Below are 21,180 nucleotides of genomic sequence, written 5' to 3' on the forward strand. Positions count from 1 at the left end.
TGATTTTAGCATCCTCTTTTATTGGCCAATAGATATCCACGATAAAAAGATTATTTTCAAAATTTCATTTTATTCAGACATTGAGTTTGTGAGTTTCACATATTGCATGTATTTCATAGCCGCAGTATGTGGCATCGGAACATAATACGCTATGCGCAAGCAAAAAGCACTTATGCAACATTTCTGGACAGTATACCAAAGCAACAGAGCCTGAAAATAGTGCTACATGTAGTATCGCAGTGCCCCAAAGGCCACTTTGTTATAATAGTGCCACATGTAGTATCGCAGTGCCCCAAAGGCCACTTTGTTATAATAGTGCTACATGTAGTATCGCAGTGCCCCAAAGGCCACTTTGTTATAATAGTGCCACATGTAGTATCGCAGTGCCCCAAAGGCCACTTTGTTATAATAGTGCTACATGTAGTATCGCAGTGCCCCAAAGGCCACTTTGTTATAATAGTGCTACATGTAGTATCACAGTGCCCCAAAGGCCACTTTGTTATAATAGTGCTACATGTAGTATCGCAGTGCCCCAAAGGCCACTTTGTTATAATAGTGCTACATGTAGTATCGCAGTGCCCCAAAGGCCACTTTGTTATAATAGTGCTACATGTAGTATCGCAGTGCCCCAAAGGCCACTTTGTTATAATAGTGCTACATGTAGTATCGCAGTGCCCCAAAGGCCACTTTGTTATAATAGTGCTACATGTAGTATCGCAGTGCCCCAAAGGCCACTTTGTTATAATAGTGCTACATGTAGTATCGCAGTGCCCCAAAGCCCACTTTGTTATAATAGTGCTACATGTAGTATCGCAGTGCCCCAAAGGCCACTTTGTTATAATAGTTCTACATGTAGTATCGCAGTGCCCCAAAGCCCACTTTGTTATAATAGTGCTACATGTAGTATCGCAGTGCCCCAAAGGCCACTTTGTTATAATAGTGCTATATGTAGTATCGCAGTGCCCCAAAGGCCACTTTGTTATAATAGTGCTACATGTAGTATCGCAGTGCCCCAAAGGCCACTTTGTTATAATAGTGCTACATGTAGTATTGCAGTGCCCCAAAGGCCACTTTGTTATAATAGTGCTACATGTAGTATCGCAGTGCCCCAAAGGCCACTTTGTTATAATAGTGCTACATGTAGTATCGCAGTGCCCCAAAGGCCACTTTGTTATAACTTTTGTCTATCGACAGATGGAAAATACAAAATGATGGTTTTTTTGTAAAACAAAATTATGTAGTCCTAGGTTTCTGATGGTACATGTACAAGTTGGTTGGGGAGACAAGGCTGTGGATGCCCCTTTCATTCTTTGTCTCATTGGAATAAATGCTGCCATAAAACAGGAGGGAAACTAACAGTTTTCATAATGGCACAAATGATGCTAAAGATTCCTTCATGCTTACTACTAGCTCCTGCTATAAAAAGGTACCACTAGTCCCATTTTCCTGGATGTTAACATGATGTTTTGCTTAGCATGAGTACAAATGTTTTTGTCAGGCTTGATCGTTTCTATAGCAACCAAGTATCCTATCTGGGTGTGGCTGGAGGATAAGGCTGATAACATATAGCCACTTCTATCAGAAGCTTAAGAAGCTTGTCACTTGTCCTGATAGCTAGTGTGTAATTTCAGTACCAATTCAGCTTTTCCAAACAGGCCATGTTTGTAGATAAAATTTAGGTACATATTAAGTTAAACATACACACATATTAAGTTGGGCACATAATTAAGTCACAACATGGAAATGCTGACGAGATGACCAATCTACACACAGTAGAGAGAGCAACACCTGTATTTTCATCATCGTCTTCGTTAACATTACTTTCTTTGTCCTTGTCACCATTGTTGTACTAATCATCATCACTGTTACATCGCTGTCATTATCATCATGATCTTCATCTGTATCATTTATTGTTATACAGTCATTATGCCAGTAAAATAAATATATCAATATTGACACCCATTGATGAAAAACCTGAAGAGATTTTTGCAGTTTCTTAAATTCAAGGAGATACAGTTTGTCCACTCTGAAGTACAAAGTGACAACCCGCGCGTAAACAGCGCGAAGTGCTGCATCTCTGCTGCAGTTATGCGTGCCTTCAAAGTCGGCACAATGTGTGCGTCCGCGTCTGTACTTTGTACTTCAGAGTAGACTGAGTATAGGTGAACAATATCAAAAAAGAAGTGTCTGTGTAAAGGCAGCACTATACTGATGGAATAGGTGTGTCTGTGTAAAGGTAGCCCTATATGTCGGAATAAGTGTCTGTGTGAAGGCTGCCCTATACTATGATGGAATAGGTTTCTGTGTAAAGGCAACACTATAATAATGTCGGAATAAGTGTCTGTGTGAAGGCTGCCCTATACTATGATGGAATAGGTTTCTGTGTAAAGGCAACACTATAATAATGTCGGAATAAGTGTCTGTGTGAAGGCTGCCCTATACTATGATGGAATAGGTTTCTGTGTAAAGGCAACACTATAATAATGTCGGAATAAGTGTCTGTGTGAAGGTTATCCAATACTCTGACAGAATAAGTGTCTTTGTAAAGGCAGCTCTAGCATATAACCCTAGCCCTATACTATGACGGAATAATAAATGTCTGTGTGAAGGTAGCCCTATACTATGGTAGAATAATAAGTGGCTGTGTGAAGGTAGCCCTATACTATGGTAGAATAATAAGTGGCTGTGTGAAGGCCCCGGTGAAGGCAGCCCTATACTATGACGGAATAATAAATGTCTGTGTGAAGGTAGCCCTATACTATGGTAGAATAATAAGTGGCTGTGTGAAGGTAGCCCTATACTATGGTAGAATAATAAGTGGCTGTGTGAAGGCCCAGGTGAAGGCAGCCCTATACTATGACGGAATAATAAATGTCTGTGTGAAGGTAGCCCTATACTATGGTAGAATAATAAGTGGCTGTGTGAAGGTAGCCCTATACTATGGTAGAATAATAAGTGGCTGTGTGAAGGCCCAGGTGAAGGCAGCCTGATACTATGATGGAATAATAAATGTCTGTGTGAAGGTAGCCCTATACTATGACAAATAAGTGTCTATGTTTAAGGCTGCCACTGTCATACATGGTTCACATATTTCTAACGTTTGCTCTGATTGATTCTCGCAATCTAAGAGTGTATGAATAGCGCTGTCAAATTATTACTTTCAAAACTTTGAAAACACAAACCAGCTTACTTAACCAAATAAGGAAGAGATCACGATAACTGGGTTGCTGATTATGACAAGTAGGATTTGAGAGCAGGGACATGTAGTTACCTAAATTCATGAGCTAGGATGATCCAATTTTCCCTGGTAATATTGTAAAGCTTCATAGGCTTGCCAACTAGTTGTTGATGTTGACAAGTAGGATTTTAGAGCAGATATTTATAGCAGTCTACACACGCCACCTTAAAGTTGTCTTCATGTTTAGAGTCAGGATGTCCTATTATTGTGGATTATTTACCCCAGAAAATGCCAGACATTATATATACATATAAAATCAAGAAGAAATCAAGTATTTTGGAAGTATTGCTGATAAAAATAGTTTTCTTGACCAAAAAAGAGTGTGGTTTCCATATATTTTTATGTGTTTCCATATATTTTTACGTGTTAGCTACATCAGTTTCAAAAGGTATCATTCCCCTGCCCCTACCAAAGGGTTCTCTTTCCCCTACCAAGGGGTTCTATCTTTCCCCTGCCCCTACCAAGGGGTTCTCTCTTTCCCCTGCCCCTACCAAGGGGTTCTGTCTTTCCCCTGCCCCTACCAAGGGGTTCTATCTTTCCCCTGCCCCTACCAAGGGGTTCTCTTTCCCTGCCCCTACCAAAGGGTTCTTTTTCCCCTGCCCCTACCAAAGGGTTCTTTTTCCCCTGCCCCTACCAAGGGGTTCTATCTTTCCCCTGCCCCTACCAAGGGGTTCTGTCTTTCCCCTGCCCCTACCAAGGGGTTCTGTCTTTCCCATGCCCCTACCAAGGGGTTCTATCTTTCCCCTGCCCCTACCAAGGGGTTCTGTCTTTCCCTGCCCCTACCAAGGGGTTCTGTCTTTCCCCTGCCCCTACCAAGGGGTTCTGTCTTTCCCCTGCCCCTACCAAGGGGTTCTGCCCAGCCATATGCAGCATTTATTTGGAAGGGTGTGGGACTTTATAAAAGTAGACCTTTTTAAATGAAAAGTGTGCTTACTCAAGAGTTTTTGTAAAAAGTGGACATAAACCCCCTAAAATGTATTCTTTTTGGGACTTTTTGAATGCCTTATGACCAAAAAGTGATCCTTTTGTCAATTTTTCTTCTACATGTTTACATTGGTAACACCCTTACACATGAAAGGGTTTACATTGGTAACACCCTTACACATGAAAGGGTTTACATTGGTAACACCCTTACACATGAAAGGGTTTACATTGGTAACACCCTTACACATGAAAGGGTTTACATTGGTAATACCCTTACACATGAAAGGGTTTACATTGGTGACACCCCTGCTTTTTATATGAAAGGGTTTACATTGGTGACACCCACCCCTGAAATGGGTTCTCACACTATTTGTCATGTTCAGAATATTTGTATAAAAAGTTTAATTGACAACAGCACACACAAACAAAACCAAAAACATGATATGTGTAATGTATTTGCTTGAGCGTGTGTTGGAGTAAACAATGGTTGCCTGAAAAATGTCTGTTATGTCTGCAAATATAAATACAATCCAGAATCCATTATTTTGATTCATCTAGTGTTCTGTTATTAAATCATACGTGCTAGTCAATTTACTCTTTTCCTTCCAACAGAAGTAGTCTGATACATTTTATGAAAAGTTTATAGTCTGGAACATATAAACCTACTTGTTTGCTTTCCCAATATCCGGACATGAGGCATTTAAACAAGTGATTACAGCCAACTGCAAAGAGTGATAAACTGACTAAACTGCATGTATGCTGTACAAATATGGCAAAGTTTGACGGGGTTGGTCGATTTGTCTCTTTCTAAAAAAATACAGAGCACGGTAGCTGAGCAGAATAGGCTCTGACTTATAATTGGAAGGTTGCGGGTTTGAGCCCGGCGACGCTATGGTGTTGTGCTCTTTATCTCGATTACTCCTCTCTACCCAGGTGTATAAATGGGTACCCAGCCGTAAATGCTGGGAAGGTAAGGGGCTGTGCAATAATTATGAGCCTCTCCCCCTCCACCCCGAGGGTAAAATTTCCAAACGGCCCACCAAAAATTGCTTGCCCCCCCCCTTTCAGCTCGCCAAAAATTTCTTGCCCCCCCCCCAAATTTACCCTCCCCAGGGCTCATATTTATTGCACAGCCCCTAATAGACTCACTGTGGAGGAGGTGTGGCGATCCCTCCATAGTAACATTTCACAGTGGAGTCTGGCCTAATCGCTAACGAAAGAGAGATGGGCATGCCGTCCTGTAAAAAATGCAGTTTCCAACTCCTTTACATTTGCCTGTAAAAATACAAGCAAATAATTCAATTGTTAAAACTTGATTGGAATGAAAACTTGAGCTGTTTGGGTTAAAGCAGTGGTTCTCAACAGGCTGCCTGCCTGAGCTGCAGGCTAGATCTGGTCCACCAACCAATAGTCAGAACAGCTCTGAAATGTACAGCAAACCAAGGTGTATTTGGCCCGCAAACACAAATCTTTGAAATGATTTTGGCCCTCTGTGGTGCACAAGCAAATATAATTGAGAATTTCCGGTTTAAAGGCCAAATATTCTCAACATTAGAATCACTGTCAGAGACCTGTAAGTTCCACATAAACATTACTTAGTTATTTTGTAGTGAAATGCTTGTGCAGCAAACAAATTATATAAATTATAAAAGTTACATAAAACAGTAAAATTCTACAGTTTTCAGAAATAATCAGAAGCCACAAAAATATTGAAGTGTACTGTAATTTTCACAGCATTTTCAGTGTAGTTTTATACCAGAAATGCTTTAAAATGTACAAACATTCCTGGATTGTGATCAATTATTCTTGAAGTAACTTTGGAAATTGAAAGATATTTGAAAATCACCCAAATTTGATTGATTTTAAAAATTGTCTTGACCTGTGTGTTGTGAAACTTGAGCAGGCAATATTCAACTTTGTTTCAAGAACGGATGTGATGGCATGGATTATATCGGACGGAATACAACAAGGATATCAGAAACATTGACAAGGATATCATGTCATAGTCAAGTCAATTGGCTTTATTGGAAGAGAAGGAAACAAGTTTGTGCGTATCAATAAAGTTGTCTTAATGTAAAACACTGACAGCTTTACTGTTGGCTTTACGTAAACTTGGTTACTGCAACATTACACCAAAATCATTGAGATCACACTTGCATTTGATACTTTGCTCAAAATACTAAGGCAAAATCAACCAATGTAAAATTTAAACAATTTTCATATTTAATCCAGAAGGTGAGTAATGGGCTATTCCATTTAAATTCCACACTACCCCTGTGGGAGATTTAGGAAATATCTGCCACAGGGGAGTATGTTTTTCAAATGTAATTGGTCAAAGTTAATCATTTTGAAACCCATTCTCCCCCTGTATTATGGCTTTACCTATATCTTTCACAACTGGAGTGAGTATTTCAAATGAGAGTTACCCAATTGTCTATTCTATTTGAAATTTATACTCCCTCTGCTGAAGACTTTAGATAAATATTCTGCAGGGATAATGTGGATTTTAAATGGAATAGCCCAATTTTCTTATTTTGAGTAATGTCAAATCCAAGGGGCCATTACAAAAGTCTTGTGAAATTAACATTGTAATATTTAGCCCTAACACTACCAAATTTCACAGCAAGCGTGAGCATCCCACATGATCCAATGGTTCAATCATTGGCTGGGTAGCATTCACACACATGGCTTGCTATCCCTGGTCTTGCACCCGAGGGGTCAGTGGCTCAAAATTGGGTAGCATTCACACACATGGCTTGCTATCTCCGGTCTTGCACCCGAGGGGGTCAGTGGCTCAAAATTGGGTAGCATTCACACACATGGCTTGCTATCCCTGGTCTTGCACCCGAGGGGTCAGTGGCTCAAAATTGGGTAGCATTCACACACATGGCTTGCTATCTCCGGTCTTGCACCCGAGGGGTCGGTGGCTCAAAATTGGGTAGCATTCACACACATGGCTTGCTATCTCCGGTCTTGCACCCGAGGGGTCAGTGGCTCAAAATTGGGTAGCATTCACACACATGGCTTGCTATCTCCGGTCTTGCACCCGAGGGGTCCGTGGCTCCAAATTGGCGCTCGTAAATAATTTTCTCTTCATCTTCTTTCTTCCTCATCTCCCTTTGCAAAAAAAAAAACAGAAATAATGTTAGGGATAATATATTGTTACTATTTTGTTTTGTTGACAGTGTTCAGCAGAGTGTGGAGAAGGAACTCAGAGTAGAGCGGTAGTCTGCGTCAGCTCGACAGAGCCATTCACAATCTTACCATCAGAGAACTGTCCTATGGGTGACAAACCGCCATTAACTCAAACGTGTATACTGAAAGAGTGCCAAGCTAAATGGTTTAAATCAGATTGGTCAGAGGTAACCATTTTGTTATAATTATCATGTGGGTGATAAGGGGAGGGAAAAAACCCTATTTTACGGGCGGACAGACTTTGAAGTACGGTCGGTCAGGATTTTTTATTAATTTTTTTTTTCTGGAGGCTAAAATTGAAAAACATGCCAAAAAATTGATGATTTTTGCAACCATATTTTGAAAAATAATCTGAATTTTTTCAAACATTTCAGTCAAAAACAATAAATTTTGGCTAAAAATCAACTGATTTTATATTACCGTACTGACGCGAGTATAGTCCCACCCTGTTTTTGGGTGAACATTTTTCAAAATTGGGGGTGGGACTATACTCATTGAATTTGAATGCATTTTGAAATCATTAATAGAGTATGACATGATATACAAATTATCAATTTTCATATTAAAAATACAAAACATCTTTAATTTTAATTTTTTTTAGGTCAACTATAAATGATCCTAGCATTTAGGTCCAGGTCCTGGGACACTCCAAAGCCGAAAAAATAAATAACTTTTTTTTCTGAAATTTTTCGCAAATTTGGGGGTGGGACTTTACTCGAAGGTGGGACTATACTCGCGTCAGTACGGTATTAGCAAAAGTGAAAAAAAAAGTTTTCCCAAAATGCAAAATCTTTTCGTCGACCTAATCCACCATTTGTAAACTTGTGAATTAACATACATGCAATCGAATTGCATTTAAATTTTATACTTAATTGACAAATTACGTAGGTGAGTGTTGACCTTTGCTGTGACTTGATATGGGACTACGTGGTTTCCACTAGAATGGTATCCATAAATGTTTACACTGTGAGAAAGATACTTCTATAGTTTGATCAGCGGGCCATCAGCGGATTAATATCAAAATATTTTATTTTGAGATTATTTTATCTACTTTGTTTAATACAAAAAATATAGACCAGACAGAATGTGGGTCTACTTTTCAGCGTAGTGGTAAAATCCTAACAATTCCCGCTGATTACAACCTGATCATAGTATATGGTATTATCACATCAACATACAGGCTGTATTGTGATTACAAGTTGACTGCATAGTTGGGTATGTTGAGATTTGGACCTTGCCAGACTGCAGATTCCTTTAATGACAACAGATGCAGCTGAGAGCAGACTGAAGAGAATTGCTCATCAGTTCTCATGAAGGCAATATGGTAAGGGTAATGTGACTTGTTTTCTTACCAATTCCAGTGTTCTAAAACTTGTGACGGAGGACATAGGACAAGAGACGCCAAATGCTTGGATGAAAATCTACAACCAAGTAATGCCTGTTCTACAGAAGAAAGACCTGAAGAAAGACAGTCTTGTAATATACAACAGTGTTCACTAGCACCCCCACCAGGTATGTATCTAGAAGCTAACCAATGCACTATGATTGGGATGGTTACATTAACATTAATCCTAATTGCAAACCCTAAAAGCTGTTCCTAGCTACTTTATATATTCAGAAATTGAATGGACATATTTTTAGACCCATATCCACTCCCTATTCAGATGACTCCATTTGAAATTCACACTCCCTGTGTGGGAGATTAATGTAATGTCTTCCATAGGGGGTGTATTGATTTCAACTGGAATAGCCTGCTGCAGATTCTGCATTTCAACTTGGAAGGGCAGATCAGAGATATCTCATACATGTCATATGTCCATTTGGTTTTGGAAACAACTTATAATAGTCTTGGTTTCCTCAAAGTGGTGACATCAGTGCATGCTCAGTGGGTTGCAGTATTAATTGTGTGTTGACTAGCAGAACTGGCGTGTTTGTACATGCAATCCAAGGCAGTGCATCTATACACATGCAGGTTATAACTTACTGACATCACTGCTTTGAGAAAACCAAATGGTCTACCGCAACCCTTCCAACCTGAAGTTAGCCATTCCCATAGATTACAGAAGAGGGAAGACTGGTTTATTTAGATGGGTTCTTTTCCTTAAGAATTTACCTATACTCTGTCCACCCAGATGAAAGTGAAGTCTTCTTTGGTGAAACTTGATCTATATGATGTGCATATGACGTAGATGATGGTTTCATAACATAATAAACAAAGATATCATCAGATTTGGACACATTTTTATTAATGGATAAGAACAAGCCAGTGTGTGCATCAAAGGTACCAGTGATGAACCACCGATTTGTGACTTAGTTACTCAAAGTATCATATTCAGCATGGTGCTTTGCTCATTGTTTAACTTTCAAGTTGGAGGAGTTTTTCATTGCTCCCCCCCCCCTCCACCTAGAGGGAAGAGGGCCGAAACTCCCCGAGATAGGTGTCAATCAACTGATGATCCCGCTGGTGAAAGCACAAGACAAATTCAATCTACAGTCTTGTGTATATTCAACTAACTTAGGGAAAAATCATGTGTTTGCTAACATTATTAGGGCAATTTCATCAGCTTTTAAGCATTTTGGGCTTCCCATGCAGAATGTGAAATTTGGTGTGGTGAATTACATTCTCTTTATACATACCCTCAAAACTTTTCATCAAATTTTCTTCACAGCTGTTTACAAACACATGTTACGAAACAAGTGCTCAAATGGTACAATGTGGCACAAAATGAAGCCTGGAATGAAGGCAAACTCACAATTACACAACATAATATAATTATAGCCTTGAATGAAGGCAAACTCGCAAAATACATGAAGCAAAGATTTCCCCTTATACCTTTATTAACTTTGCAACAATTGATGGTGTATTACATGTTCACTTCCAATGAATCCAGGATTGATTTGCACTGGTGTACTCTTTCTGTGCGCTTCCAATGAATCCAGGATTGATTTCAACTGGTGTACTCTTTCTGTGCGCTTCCAATGAATCCAGGATTGATTTCAACTGGTGTACTCTTTCTGTGCGCTTCCAATGAATCCAGGATTGATTTCAACTGGTGTACTCTTTCTGTGCGCTTCCAATGAATCCAGGATTGATTTCAACTGGTGTACTCTTTCTGTGCACTTCCAATGAATGCAGGATTGATTTCAACTGGTGTACTCTTTCAGTCCAATGAATCCAGGATTGATTTGCACTGGTGTACTCTTTTTCTGTGCGCTCCAATGAATCCAGGATTGATTTCAACTGGTGTACTCTTTCTGTGCGCTTCCAATGAATCCAGGATTGATTTCAACTGGTGTACTCTTTCTGTGCGCTTCCAATGAATCCAGGATTGATTTGCACTGGTGTACTCTTTCAGTGCACTTCCAATGAATGCAGGATTGATTTCAACTGGTGTACTCTTTCAGTGCGCTTCCAATGAATCCAGGATTGATTTGCACTGGTGTACTCTTTCAGTGCGCTTCCAATGAATCCAGGATTGATTTCAACTGGTGTACTCTTTCTGTGTGCTTCCAATGAATCCAGGATTGATTTCAACTGGTGTACTCTTTCTGTGCGCTTCCAATGAATCCAGGATTGATTTCAACTGGTGTACTCTTTCTGTGCGCTTTCAATGAATCCAGGATTGATTTCAACTGGTGTACTCTTTCTGTGCGCTTCCAATGAATCCAGGATTGATTTCAACTGGTGTACTCTTTCAGCGCTCCAATGAATCCAGGATTGATTTCAACTGGTGTACTCTTTCTGTGCGCTCCAATGAATCCAGGATTGATTTCAACTGGTGTACTCTTTCTGTGCGCCCAATGAATCCAGGATTGATTTCAACTGGTGTACTCTTTCTGTGCGCTTCCAATGAATCCAGGATTGATTTCAACTGGTGTACTCTTTCTGTGCGCCCAATGAATCCAGGATTGATTTCAACTGGTGTACTCTTTCTGTGCGCCCAATGAATCCAGGATTGATTTCAACTGGTGTACTCTTTCTGTGCGCTTCCAATGAATCCAGGATTGATTTCAACTGGTGTACTCTTTCTGTGCGCTTCCAATGAATCCAGGATTGATTTCAACTGGTGTACTCTTTCAGTGCGCTTCCAATGAATCCAGGATTGCGCTTCCAATGAATCCAGGATTGATTTCAACTGGTGTACTCTTTCTGTGCGCTTCCAATGAATCCAGGATTGATTTCAACTGGTGTACTCTTTCTGTGCGCTTCCAATGAATCCAGGATTGATTTCAACTGGTGTACTCTTTCAGTGCGCTTCCAATGAATCCAGGATTGATTTCAACTGGTGTACTCTTTCTGTGCGCTTCCAATGAATCCAGGATTGATTTCAACTGGTGTACTCTTTCTGTCAATGAATCCAGGATTGATTTCAACTGGTGTACTCTTTCTGTGCGCTTCCAATGAATCCAGGATTGATTTCAACTGGTGTACTCTTTCTGTGCGCCCAATGAATCCAGGATTGATTTCAACTGGTGTACTCTTTCTGTGCGCTTCCAATGAATCCAGGATTGATTTCAACTGGTGTACTCTTTCTGTGCGCTTCCAATGAATCCAGGATTGATTTCAACTGGTGTACTCTTTCTGTGCGCTTCCAATGAATCCAGGATTGATTTCAACTGGTGTACTCTTTCAGTGCGCTCCAATGAATCCAGGATTGATTTCAACTGGTGTACTCTTTCTGTGCGCCCAATGAATCCAGGATTGATTTCAACTGGTGTACTCTTTCTGTGCGCTCCAATGAATCCAGGATTGATTTCAACTGGTGTACTCTTGCTGTGCGCCTCCAATGAATCCAGGATTGATTTCAACTGGTGTACTCTTTCAGTGCGCTTCCAATGAATCCAGGATTGATTTCAACTGGTGTACTCTTTCTGTGCGCTTCCAATGAATCCAGGATTGATTTGCACTGGTGTACTCTTTCTGTGCGCTTCCAATGAATGCAGGATTGATTTCAACTGGTGTACTCTTTCAGTGCGCTTCCAATGAATCCAGGATTGATTTCAACTGGTGTACTCTTTCTGTGCGCTTCCAATGAATCCAGGATTGATTTCAACTGGTGTACTCTTTCTGTGCGCTTCCAATGAATGCAGGATTGATTTCAACTGGTGTACTCTTTCTGTGCGCTTCCAATGAATCCAGGATTGATTTCAACTGGTGTACTCTTTCTGTGCGCTTCCAATAAATCCAGGATTGATTTCAACTGGTGTACTCTTTCTGTGCGCCCAATGAATCCAGGATTGATTTCAACTGGTGTACTCTTTCTGTGCGCTCCAATGAATCCAGGATTGATTTCAACTGGTGTACTTTTCTGTGCGCTTCCAATGAATGCAGGATTGATTTCAACTGGTGTACTCTTTCAGTGCGCTTCCAATGAATCCAGGATTGATTTCAACTGGTGTACTCTTTCTGTGCGCTTCCAATGAATCCAGGATTGATTTCAACTGGTGTACTCTTTGTGTCAGCGCTTCCAATGAATCCAGGATTGATTTCAACTGGTGTACTCTTTCTGTGCGCTTCCAATGAATCCAGGATTGATTTCAACTGGTGTACTCTTTCTGTGCGCTCCAATGAATCCAGGATTGATTTCAACTGGTGTACTCTTTTCTGTGCGCTCCAATGAATCCAGGATTGATTTCAACTGGTGTACTCTTTCTGTGCGCTTCCCATGACTCCAGGATTGATTTCAACTGGTGTACTCTTTCTGTGCGCTTCCAATGAATCCAGGATTGATTTCAACTGGTGTACTCTTTCTGTGCGCTTCCAATGAATCCAGGATTGATTTCAACTGGTGTACTCTTTCTGTGCGCTCCAATGAATCCAGGATTGATTTCAACTGGTGTACTCTTTCAGTGCGCTTCCAATGAATCCAGGTGATTTCAACTGGTGTACTCTTTCTGTCCAATGAATCCAGGATTGATTTCAACTGGTGTACTCTTTCTGTGCAGGACTTTGCTTCCAGTCTCAGTTACTTGGGTCTTTCTTCTACATCTGCAATGTCTTTCTTAGCTGTTTTATTAATTTCCAGGTTTTATGTCTCTTGTTAAACACATGCTATTTTGACCTTCCATAGTACTATTTAAAAAAGGCAATTTGTATTTTGGCAAGGAGTTGGCCATTTGGTGCGGGGAAGGATTGAGGTGGAAGTGGGTCATACATTTAATAGCCCACAGCACTATGCATCACACCTTTATTTGTTGATGCTAAGAACCATAATCAGCATTTATCTACCCAGGCAAATTTTTGAAATGTGCATGAGTTGGCCTACAAAATGTATTTGCATGATATATGTATTCTGCACGATTGCATGAATATTACAGCGATCTCTACTAAAAGCATGATATATTGCTTGATTGCATGTACATTATTCTCTTTCTAGTGTATACGTAAGAGTTCAGTTTGTTGTTCGAGATGATCAATAATATCCCAAGAAAATATTCAAAATATGCAGTTACAGAGACTGCATGCATATCAGTTTTGTGAGATTGATAGATTTTGGAGTAAAATTATCTTGGAAAATAAAGAGAAACAGATATTGAATTAAAGTTGCATGCCTTTCACTATCATCTGCATGGATATCAGGCCAAAAATATATTCAGACTTGTAGTGGTGTAATTCAAAGTTACTTCATTCTTTAGTTGATGACTCTACTTCATATCTTTGACTCCATGACATGACAGTAGCATCCTCATAACTCATCTCGCAGTGACTCACCTCAACTTGTGTAAGATGTAACGTAACTCGACTCATGTTGGCAACTCAGTCATGTGACTCAGTTTGACTTCTCAAAATTTTATTTATGATTAAACAATTTTAGAAGACATAGCTGGTATTACAGTACACTCAACTCACTTTCCCTCAATAAATCAATTGGACTTGACCACTCAGTGACTTACCCTAAAACTCACTTTGAATGATTTGACTGACATCTTCCCATCTCATTATGTTGCTCAATCTTAAATTGAATCACAGTTTTCAAGTCTTGGCTTAATTACTCAAGGACTAAATTTGAAATTCACCCCCTCTATGACTTGATCCCCGAACTCTAAACTACAAGTCTGAATTCAATATGGCAACACCAATCATCAAGTAGAGAACACAGTGTCATTTATAACACTCCCTATTTTGTTTTGCTCTTTTTTATTTTTCTTCTCAACTCAGATGATGACTGTCGTGACAAATTCTCGTACTGCACAGTGGTAGCCCAAGCAAGGCTCTGTAGTTACTCATACTACAGAACTTCTTGCTGTTTCTCATGTTTTGGACGTCAACGGTGATGATGATGCTATCCCTATGTTCAATGTTTAGCAATGTCACAAGCGGTTAAGAGACTAATTTAACATGTGGTTATGAGACTAAATGGTGCATTATGGGATATCATGTGTGGCCATTGCTAGATATTGTAATATGACTTCTTATATTATGTTCAAATGTTATTTATTGTTGTATACCAATATATCAAGACTCTATATCCCTTACTGCGCACGGTATGGGGAGATCAAATATGCATGGCACATATTATTTCTCAGTTCTTTCCAACAAAAAATATTGAGCGGAATTCAACATTTTAATGAAAGATGCAATGGAGTAAATGTAATCCCAATCAGTTTTTCTTACAGTTTTGGCCAGAATATTTGTTATAGTTTGTGGACTTTTCACTGTAAAAGCCAGCTCATGTGACCCGTATTATACTTTTGGTTATTTCAGAGAATTAGCTGTATGTAATAAGTGCATGTCAAGATAGAACACTATCTAGTCATTGTTGTCAACATTTGTGTAATAACACAATGATTTTGTCTGTGGTAGTTTGCTCTGTCATGTCTGTCTAGTTTTATACCAAATATCTCTATATTGTAGTCTGTTCACCATCATCATACATTCCTATATTGTACTAGTCCTAGTCCGTTCACCATGTGTATCACACCAAAACATCATCTCATTGTGCACAACACCAGAAACACATTACTTATTACATTTTGTCATTGCAGAAACGTACATTTTGTAAACTGATTATACTTCAAAATGCTTCAATACTACTTCAAGACAACCTGCATGCAAAGAAATGTACATTTACTACGTACATCATTTTTTGGGGTGGGGGCTAAAAATAAGTTTCTGAGGTCCTCCGGTAAGTCACCAATATGGACCCTTCAATAATTTCAGAGTCTTGCGACAGATATTAAACAAAACATAAAGTTGGGTAGCCTCCAAAATTATGAAATTATCCTGTGACCAGTTTCTTCAGTAGCCACCCAAGGTGCTACAAATAAGCAGAGAGTTTGTATGTAGTCTTGAAATCCCATCCCATTATTGATACCATACCACATTGTTGAATATCTACTCATCTTAATTCATGTTGTTTCAACTGTTTTCTCTGTTTTTGTGATTCTACCAATGCATTCTGATGAGTTTGTTTATCATGTCTGTATTTGTCACCTTTGTTTTGTTTTTCTCTTCCTAACAGATGATAATTGTAGGGATAAGTTCTCGTACTGTCCCATGGTAGCTCAAGCTAGACTATGTGGCTATTCTTACTACAATAAAGCCTGCTGCTTCTCTTGTTATAACCGAGGCAGGAGATGATCTTCAACTTGATGAGTTGCGGGCTCTATCTACCAAGAGTCACAGGCTCTCTCTATCATGTGTAAGAGTCGCTAACTCTCTCTACTACTCACTAGCTCTGTATCATTTAGGAGTCATTTTATTGTCAATACCTTAACCATCAGAGATTATTTCTGGTTATAAATGTTATGTAACATTAAATTATGATTAAGAATTAAGTTGCTAAGGCAGTTTTGTTTGAAACATTATACTATATACTGCTAGAATTTTAAGTATTATTTTTATACAACCAAGCCTCTGTACCAGTTGTAAGCTGTACAAAATTTGTGAAGCTGATCCTGGCTGTGTACGTCAATTGTGGAATGTCTAGCGTATGTGCTTCTAAGCAGCAAAGTCCGTGAGTTATTTGGAGGACATTGTGAAAAATCTAAACATTTTGCTTCTGGAAACGAGGAATATTCCGAGGGGCAAAAATATGCCGTGAGGGATATTTTGAGGTTTGTAAAATTAAATAAATTTTGCATTTTCCAAAATTTGAACAGGCTAAAACAGGACAACCAATAACAAAAGTGTGAATCACAATCTGTCCAAATATGGTAGCACGCAATCTAAATACGGCAGCCAGCACATGCGCAGTTTGTTTGACACACATCACAATGTGCGCGGAGGTTACTAATATTTTCAATTGGAACAATTACGCACTTTGCAGTCAATTGTGAAATATCAATGACCTTGATTTGCATTTGTGTTTTTACAAATAATAAAATATGATTGGATCACACACATCACATATATTCTTGAGGTTATGAAATGGTTTATGGAATGATGTGGGTCGTAGTGGTCAGCGACAACCTGTACAGTGTGCTGAGGCTTGTGGATCAACGTCTAGGCATTGTGCTTTTTTTTAATTTGAATGAAATGAGAGTTATTATCTCTTATTTCTGAATCCAAAGAATTAGAAAACCAGGCAGGTCTTTGTAGTATACTCTTTGTTTGTATGTGGCCTTAATGAGAGAAAGTCTGATATTGGCTATAGGCTACATTCATTTGAAACATACAAACTTGGTAATACAGGTATGGTTGCCTTGAATTAGGAAAAAATCTGTAAAATTACAATCAAATTGCAATAATCTAAGCCAGTATATGGAGACAATTCAGGGATGTTACATATTATGATCAGAAATAGATTGACATTTAATCATGTAACATATCATGTGCTTCCATGTTTGTCTTTGTCAACTATCAACCAGCTATGTGTTACCCCCCCCCCCCATTCTGATATCTATACATGTTTTTATTGTATGAATCCAGATTAGATTAAAATAAGTGATCAGTGGGTATGCGTACAAGCAGTCCATATGGATTCAGATTGATCCTATATGAATCCAGATTAGATTCACACAAATAAGTGATCAGTGGTATGCGTACAAGCAGTCCATATGGATTCAGATTGATCCTATATGAATCCAGATTAGATTCACACAAATAAGTGATCAGTGGTATGCGTATAAGCAGTCCATATGGATTCAGATTGATCCTATATGAATCCAGATTAGATTCACACAAATAAGTGATCAGTGGGTATGCGTACAAGCAGTCCATATGGATTCAGATTGATCCTATATGAATCCAGATTAGATTCACACAAATAAGTGATCAGTGGTATGCGTATAAGCAGTCCATATGGATTCAGATTGATCCTATATGAATCCAGATTAGATTCACACAAATAAGTGATCAGTGGGTATGCGTACAAGCAGTCCATATGGATTCAGATTGATCCTATATGAATCCAGATTAGATTCACACAAATAAGTGATCAGTGGGTATGCGTACAAGCAGTCCATATGGATTCAGATTGATCCTATATGAATCCAGATTAGATTCACACAAATAAGTGATCAGTGGTATGCGTATAAGCAGTCCATATGGATTCAGATTGATCCTATATGAATCCAGATTAGATTCACACAAATAAGTGATCAGTGGGTATGCGTATAAGCAGTCCATATGGATTCAGATTGATCCTATATGAATCCAGATTAGATTCACACAAATAAGTGATCAGTGGTATGCGTATAAGCAGTCCATATGGATTCAGATTGATCCTATATGAATCCAGATTAGATTCACACAAATAAGTGATCAGTGGTATGCGTATAAGCAGTCCATATGGATTCAGATTGATCCTATATGAATCCAGATTAGATTCACACAAATAAGTGATCAGTGGGTATGCGTACAAGCAGTCCATATGGATTCAGATTGATCTTATATGAATCCAGATTAGATTCACACAAATAAGTGATCAGTGGTATGCGTACAAGCATTCCATATGGATTCAGATTGATCCTATATGAATCCAGATTAGATTCACACAAATAAGTGATCAGTGGTATGCGTATAAGCATTCCATGTGGATTCAGATTGATCCTATATGAATCCAGATTAGATTCACACAAATAAGTGATCAGTGGGTATGCGTACAAGCAGTCCATATGGATTTAAATTGATCCTATATGAATCCAGATTAGATTCACACAAATAAGTGATCAGTGGGTATGCGTACAAGCATTCCATGTGGATTCAGATTGATCCTATATGAATCCAGATTAGATTCACACAAATAAGTGATCAGTGGGTATGCGTACAAGCATTCCATGTGGATTCAGATTGATCTGCATTTTAAGAATCTCATATAGGACTAGATAGTTGTATCGTTAGTTGTGGTGCAATAATTATGTTTACCCGGGGTGGAGAATCTTTTTGGCAAGTTTTTTTGGCAGGTTGAAAGTGGGAAGTGATTTTTGGCACAGATGATTTGGGCAATGTTTCAATATTATAAAAAGGTGAAGAAACATGTTAGGAAAACGTTCAAGTGTGCAAAATTTCCTGCTCGCATCACATGATTAGATGATTTAAGATTCTAAATTTGGGTTTCCCCAAATCTGGCATGTGTAAAGGCAGGGGGGGGGTAAAGATTTTTGGTAGACCATTTGAGAATTCACCACCTTGGGGCTCACATAATTATTGCACAGCCGTAGTGTCATCTAATCTTCATCCATGAAATGTGATGTCATATATTTCAATTACTGCAACCAAATGTGCAGATTCAATCATCATGTTGAAGAGCTGTATTTTTTAAAGCGTATATATTAAAGGTTTCTCTGACTCCTATAGAAAAGAAACTGAAACTTTTTGAACTTGTACAATAATTGTACTGAATTGTCGAATTATCTGGTATACCAGAACGAAATTCAAATTTCACGATATCTTTGCTAAATGAATTAATCTCCAAGAATTTTTTTGTTCATAAACATTATGTAGCCAGAGGTTTCCAAGTGATATAAAAATCTCAACTTTTTTTGAGAAAAGTGGGGGATGATGCTGTGGATCACAAAATGCCCTTTTAAGTGTTGACAAAATATTTGCAAAAACTGTTTGCAAAAAATATTTTACAATAACAATTTACAATACATTTTGACAACATTTTAAAAATGCAAATAAAACGTTTGACCAAAACCCAAACTACGACTCATTTGAAAAACGTTTTTGTGTTTGCTGGGTTTGCTGTGTTCCAACACCAGTAACTTGATGTCTGTTTTATATAATATAAATTATTTGTTTTATATAACTCATAAATAAGTTCCCTTGCTTCCACTTAATTTTATAAATTACCAGGAAAACAAAATAAATGAAAAGGTATCTAAATGCATATTTATTTTGGAAGCAACACCCACACCTATAATTGGCGAGTCAAGATGGAATCCTCACGCTATATGCTCGCACGTTTGTCAGCATTGCAATGGTGTCCGTGCAATGCAAAAATGACTTTTGACTATTACGCGGAGTGCAATAGTCCTTTTGCAGCTGGCCGCTAAAAATAGCAGAAATAATCCATAGTAGTTGGCCAATCAAATGACAAGAAACTTTGTATGAGTTATATAAACTTGTTTGTCATGTTTGTGGTATGATTTGAGTAGAATATGACAGACAAGTCAGAAAAAGCAGGTCAAGGTATGACTTTTGCATCTTACACTATAGGCCGTATAAAATTAATGTTTTGGTTCTCGTCCAGAGGATTTTCATGAATTGATGAGGGAGGGAGGTGTTTTTTTGTTTTGTTTTTTTTTTTCAATGTAAAATTAGCATTGTCAGTAGTTTTCGGTCTTCTCCAACAGTGCTCGAGGAACGATGAGGCCCTTTTTTTTTTTTTTTTCAAATGTGAGATTCTGAGGATAAACCCCTAGAGTACCACAAAAAGACTTGGAAGTGATGCTTGTTCTCTAATAAACTTATTTATATGTATGAAGATTTCATAAATCATTCCAAAGTCTAAAAAAATTGAAAAATCTAAAAAAAAAAAAATCTGACAAATCCCAGAAATTGAGGAGGGAGGGGACGAGAACCAAAATATTAATTTTACACGGCCATATGTTGTCATGGTTTCTGCATAGCGCCAAAAATAAATTTGGCTGTTAAAAAACACAGGAAATTTAACCACCAATTGGATTGAGAAATAATTGCCAAAATGTATATTATTATTGTTTCCATCTTATTCTTTGTTATAGTCTTTACATTGTTGGGAAAACTAATATGAAATGTATTTATTATTGATTATAACTGATTATTGATTTGTAGAATATGTATCTTTACTTTTTAATTATTAATGTATTGCCTAATTTTTAATTGTCACAAAATGTATTAAAAACATCTTTTGAAATTAATGTAACAGTAGAAGTGTATCAAGTGTGGGTTAAATTGATATTTTGAGAATATCTCAAAATTGGTTGAACTGGTGTATGTCATATTGGTAAGCATAAATGGGCAGTGTGTTTATACAGTAGAGGATATCAGTGTAAAATTGCAGTAAATATCTTGTCAAAAACCTCAACCCAGCATTATGTGAAAAAATTGCAGCTTGGTTCATTTGCCATTCAAATGAGGATAATGTCAAATTATATTACAAATTTGTAAAATAATTTGAAATTATAAATTATTCATGATCGTATGAGGAATATGCAGTAATATCGAGAGTGAAAATGTAACTTTTTTAAACATTGTTTTTAGTACTAAATAGGCATAAGACCCGTTAAAATTTTAACTTTCAGTGATGTTAAAGCATATTTACAGGGTTATTTAAATATTTATTTGAAAAAAGCTGTACATACGTACTACACTTTCAGTGATATTATTGCTGCCTATACTTACGGCACTTTTATCAGTTTTGGACTGAAGCTACTTTTTCAGATCATCTGGTACA

At 38.2% G+C, this 21,180-nt stretch overlaps 1 protein-coding gene across 1 annotated transcript in view; it reads left to right on the forward strand.

Moving 5' to 3' along the window:
• The window catches only part of LOC140159656 (thrombospondin type-1 domain-containing protein 4-like), a 344,014-nt gene extending 324,060 nt beyond the window's left edge, over positions 1–19,954 (forward strand). The window contains 3 exon segments of the mRNA XM_072183151.1: positions 7,348–7,524; positions 8,719–8,869; positions 14,517–19,954. Of these exon segments, the coding sequence (XP_072039252.1) occupies positions 7,348–7,524; positions 8,719–8,869; positions 14,517–14,632 (444 nt within the window). The 3' untranslated portion in view covers positions 14,633–19,954.
• The last annotated feature ends 1,226 nt before the right edge of the window (positions 19,955–21,180 follow it).

Source organism: Amphiura filiformis, chromosome 8 (assembly GCF_039555335.1).
Source record: "Amphiura filiformis chromosome 8, Afil_fr2py, whole genome shotgun sequence".
Classification (NCBI taxonomy): Eukaryota; Metazoa; Echinodermata; class Ophiuroidea; order Amphilepidida; family Amphiuridae; genus Amphiura; species Amphiura filiformis.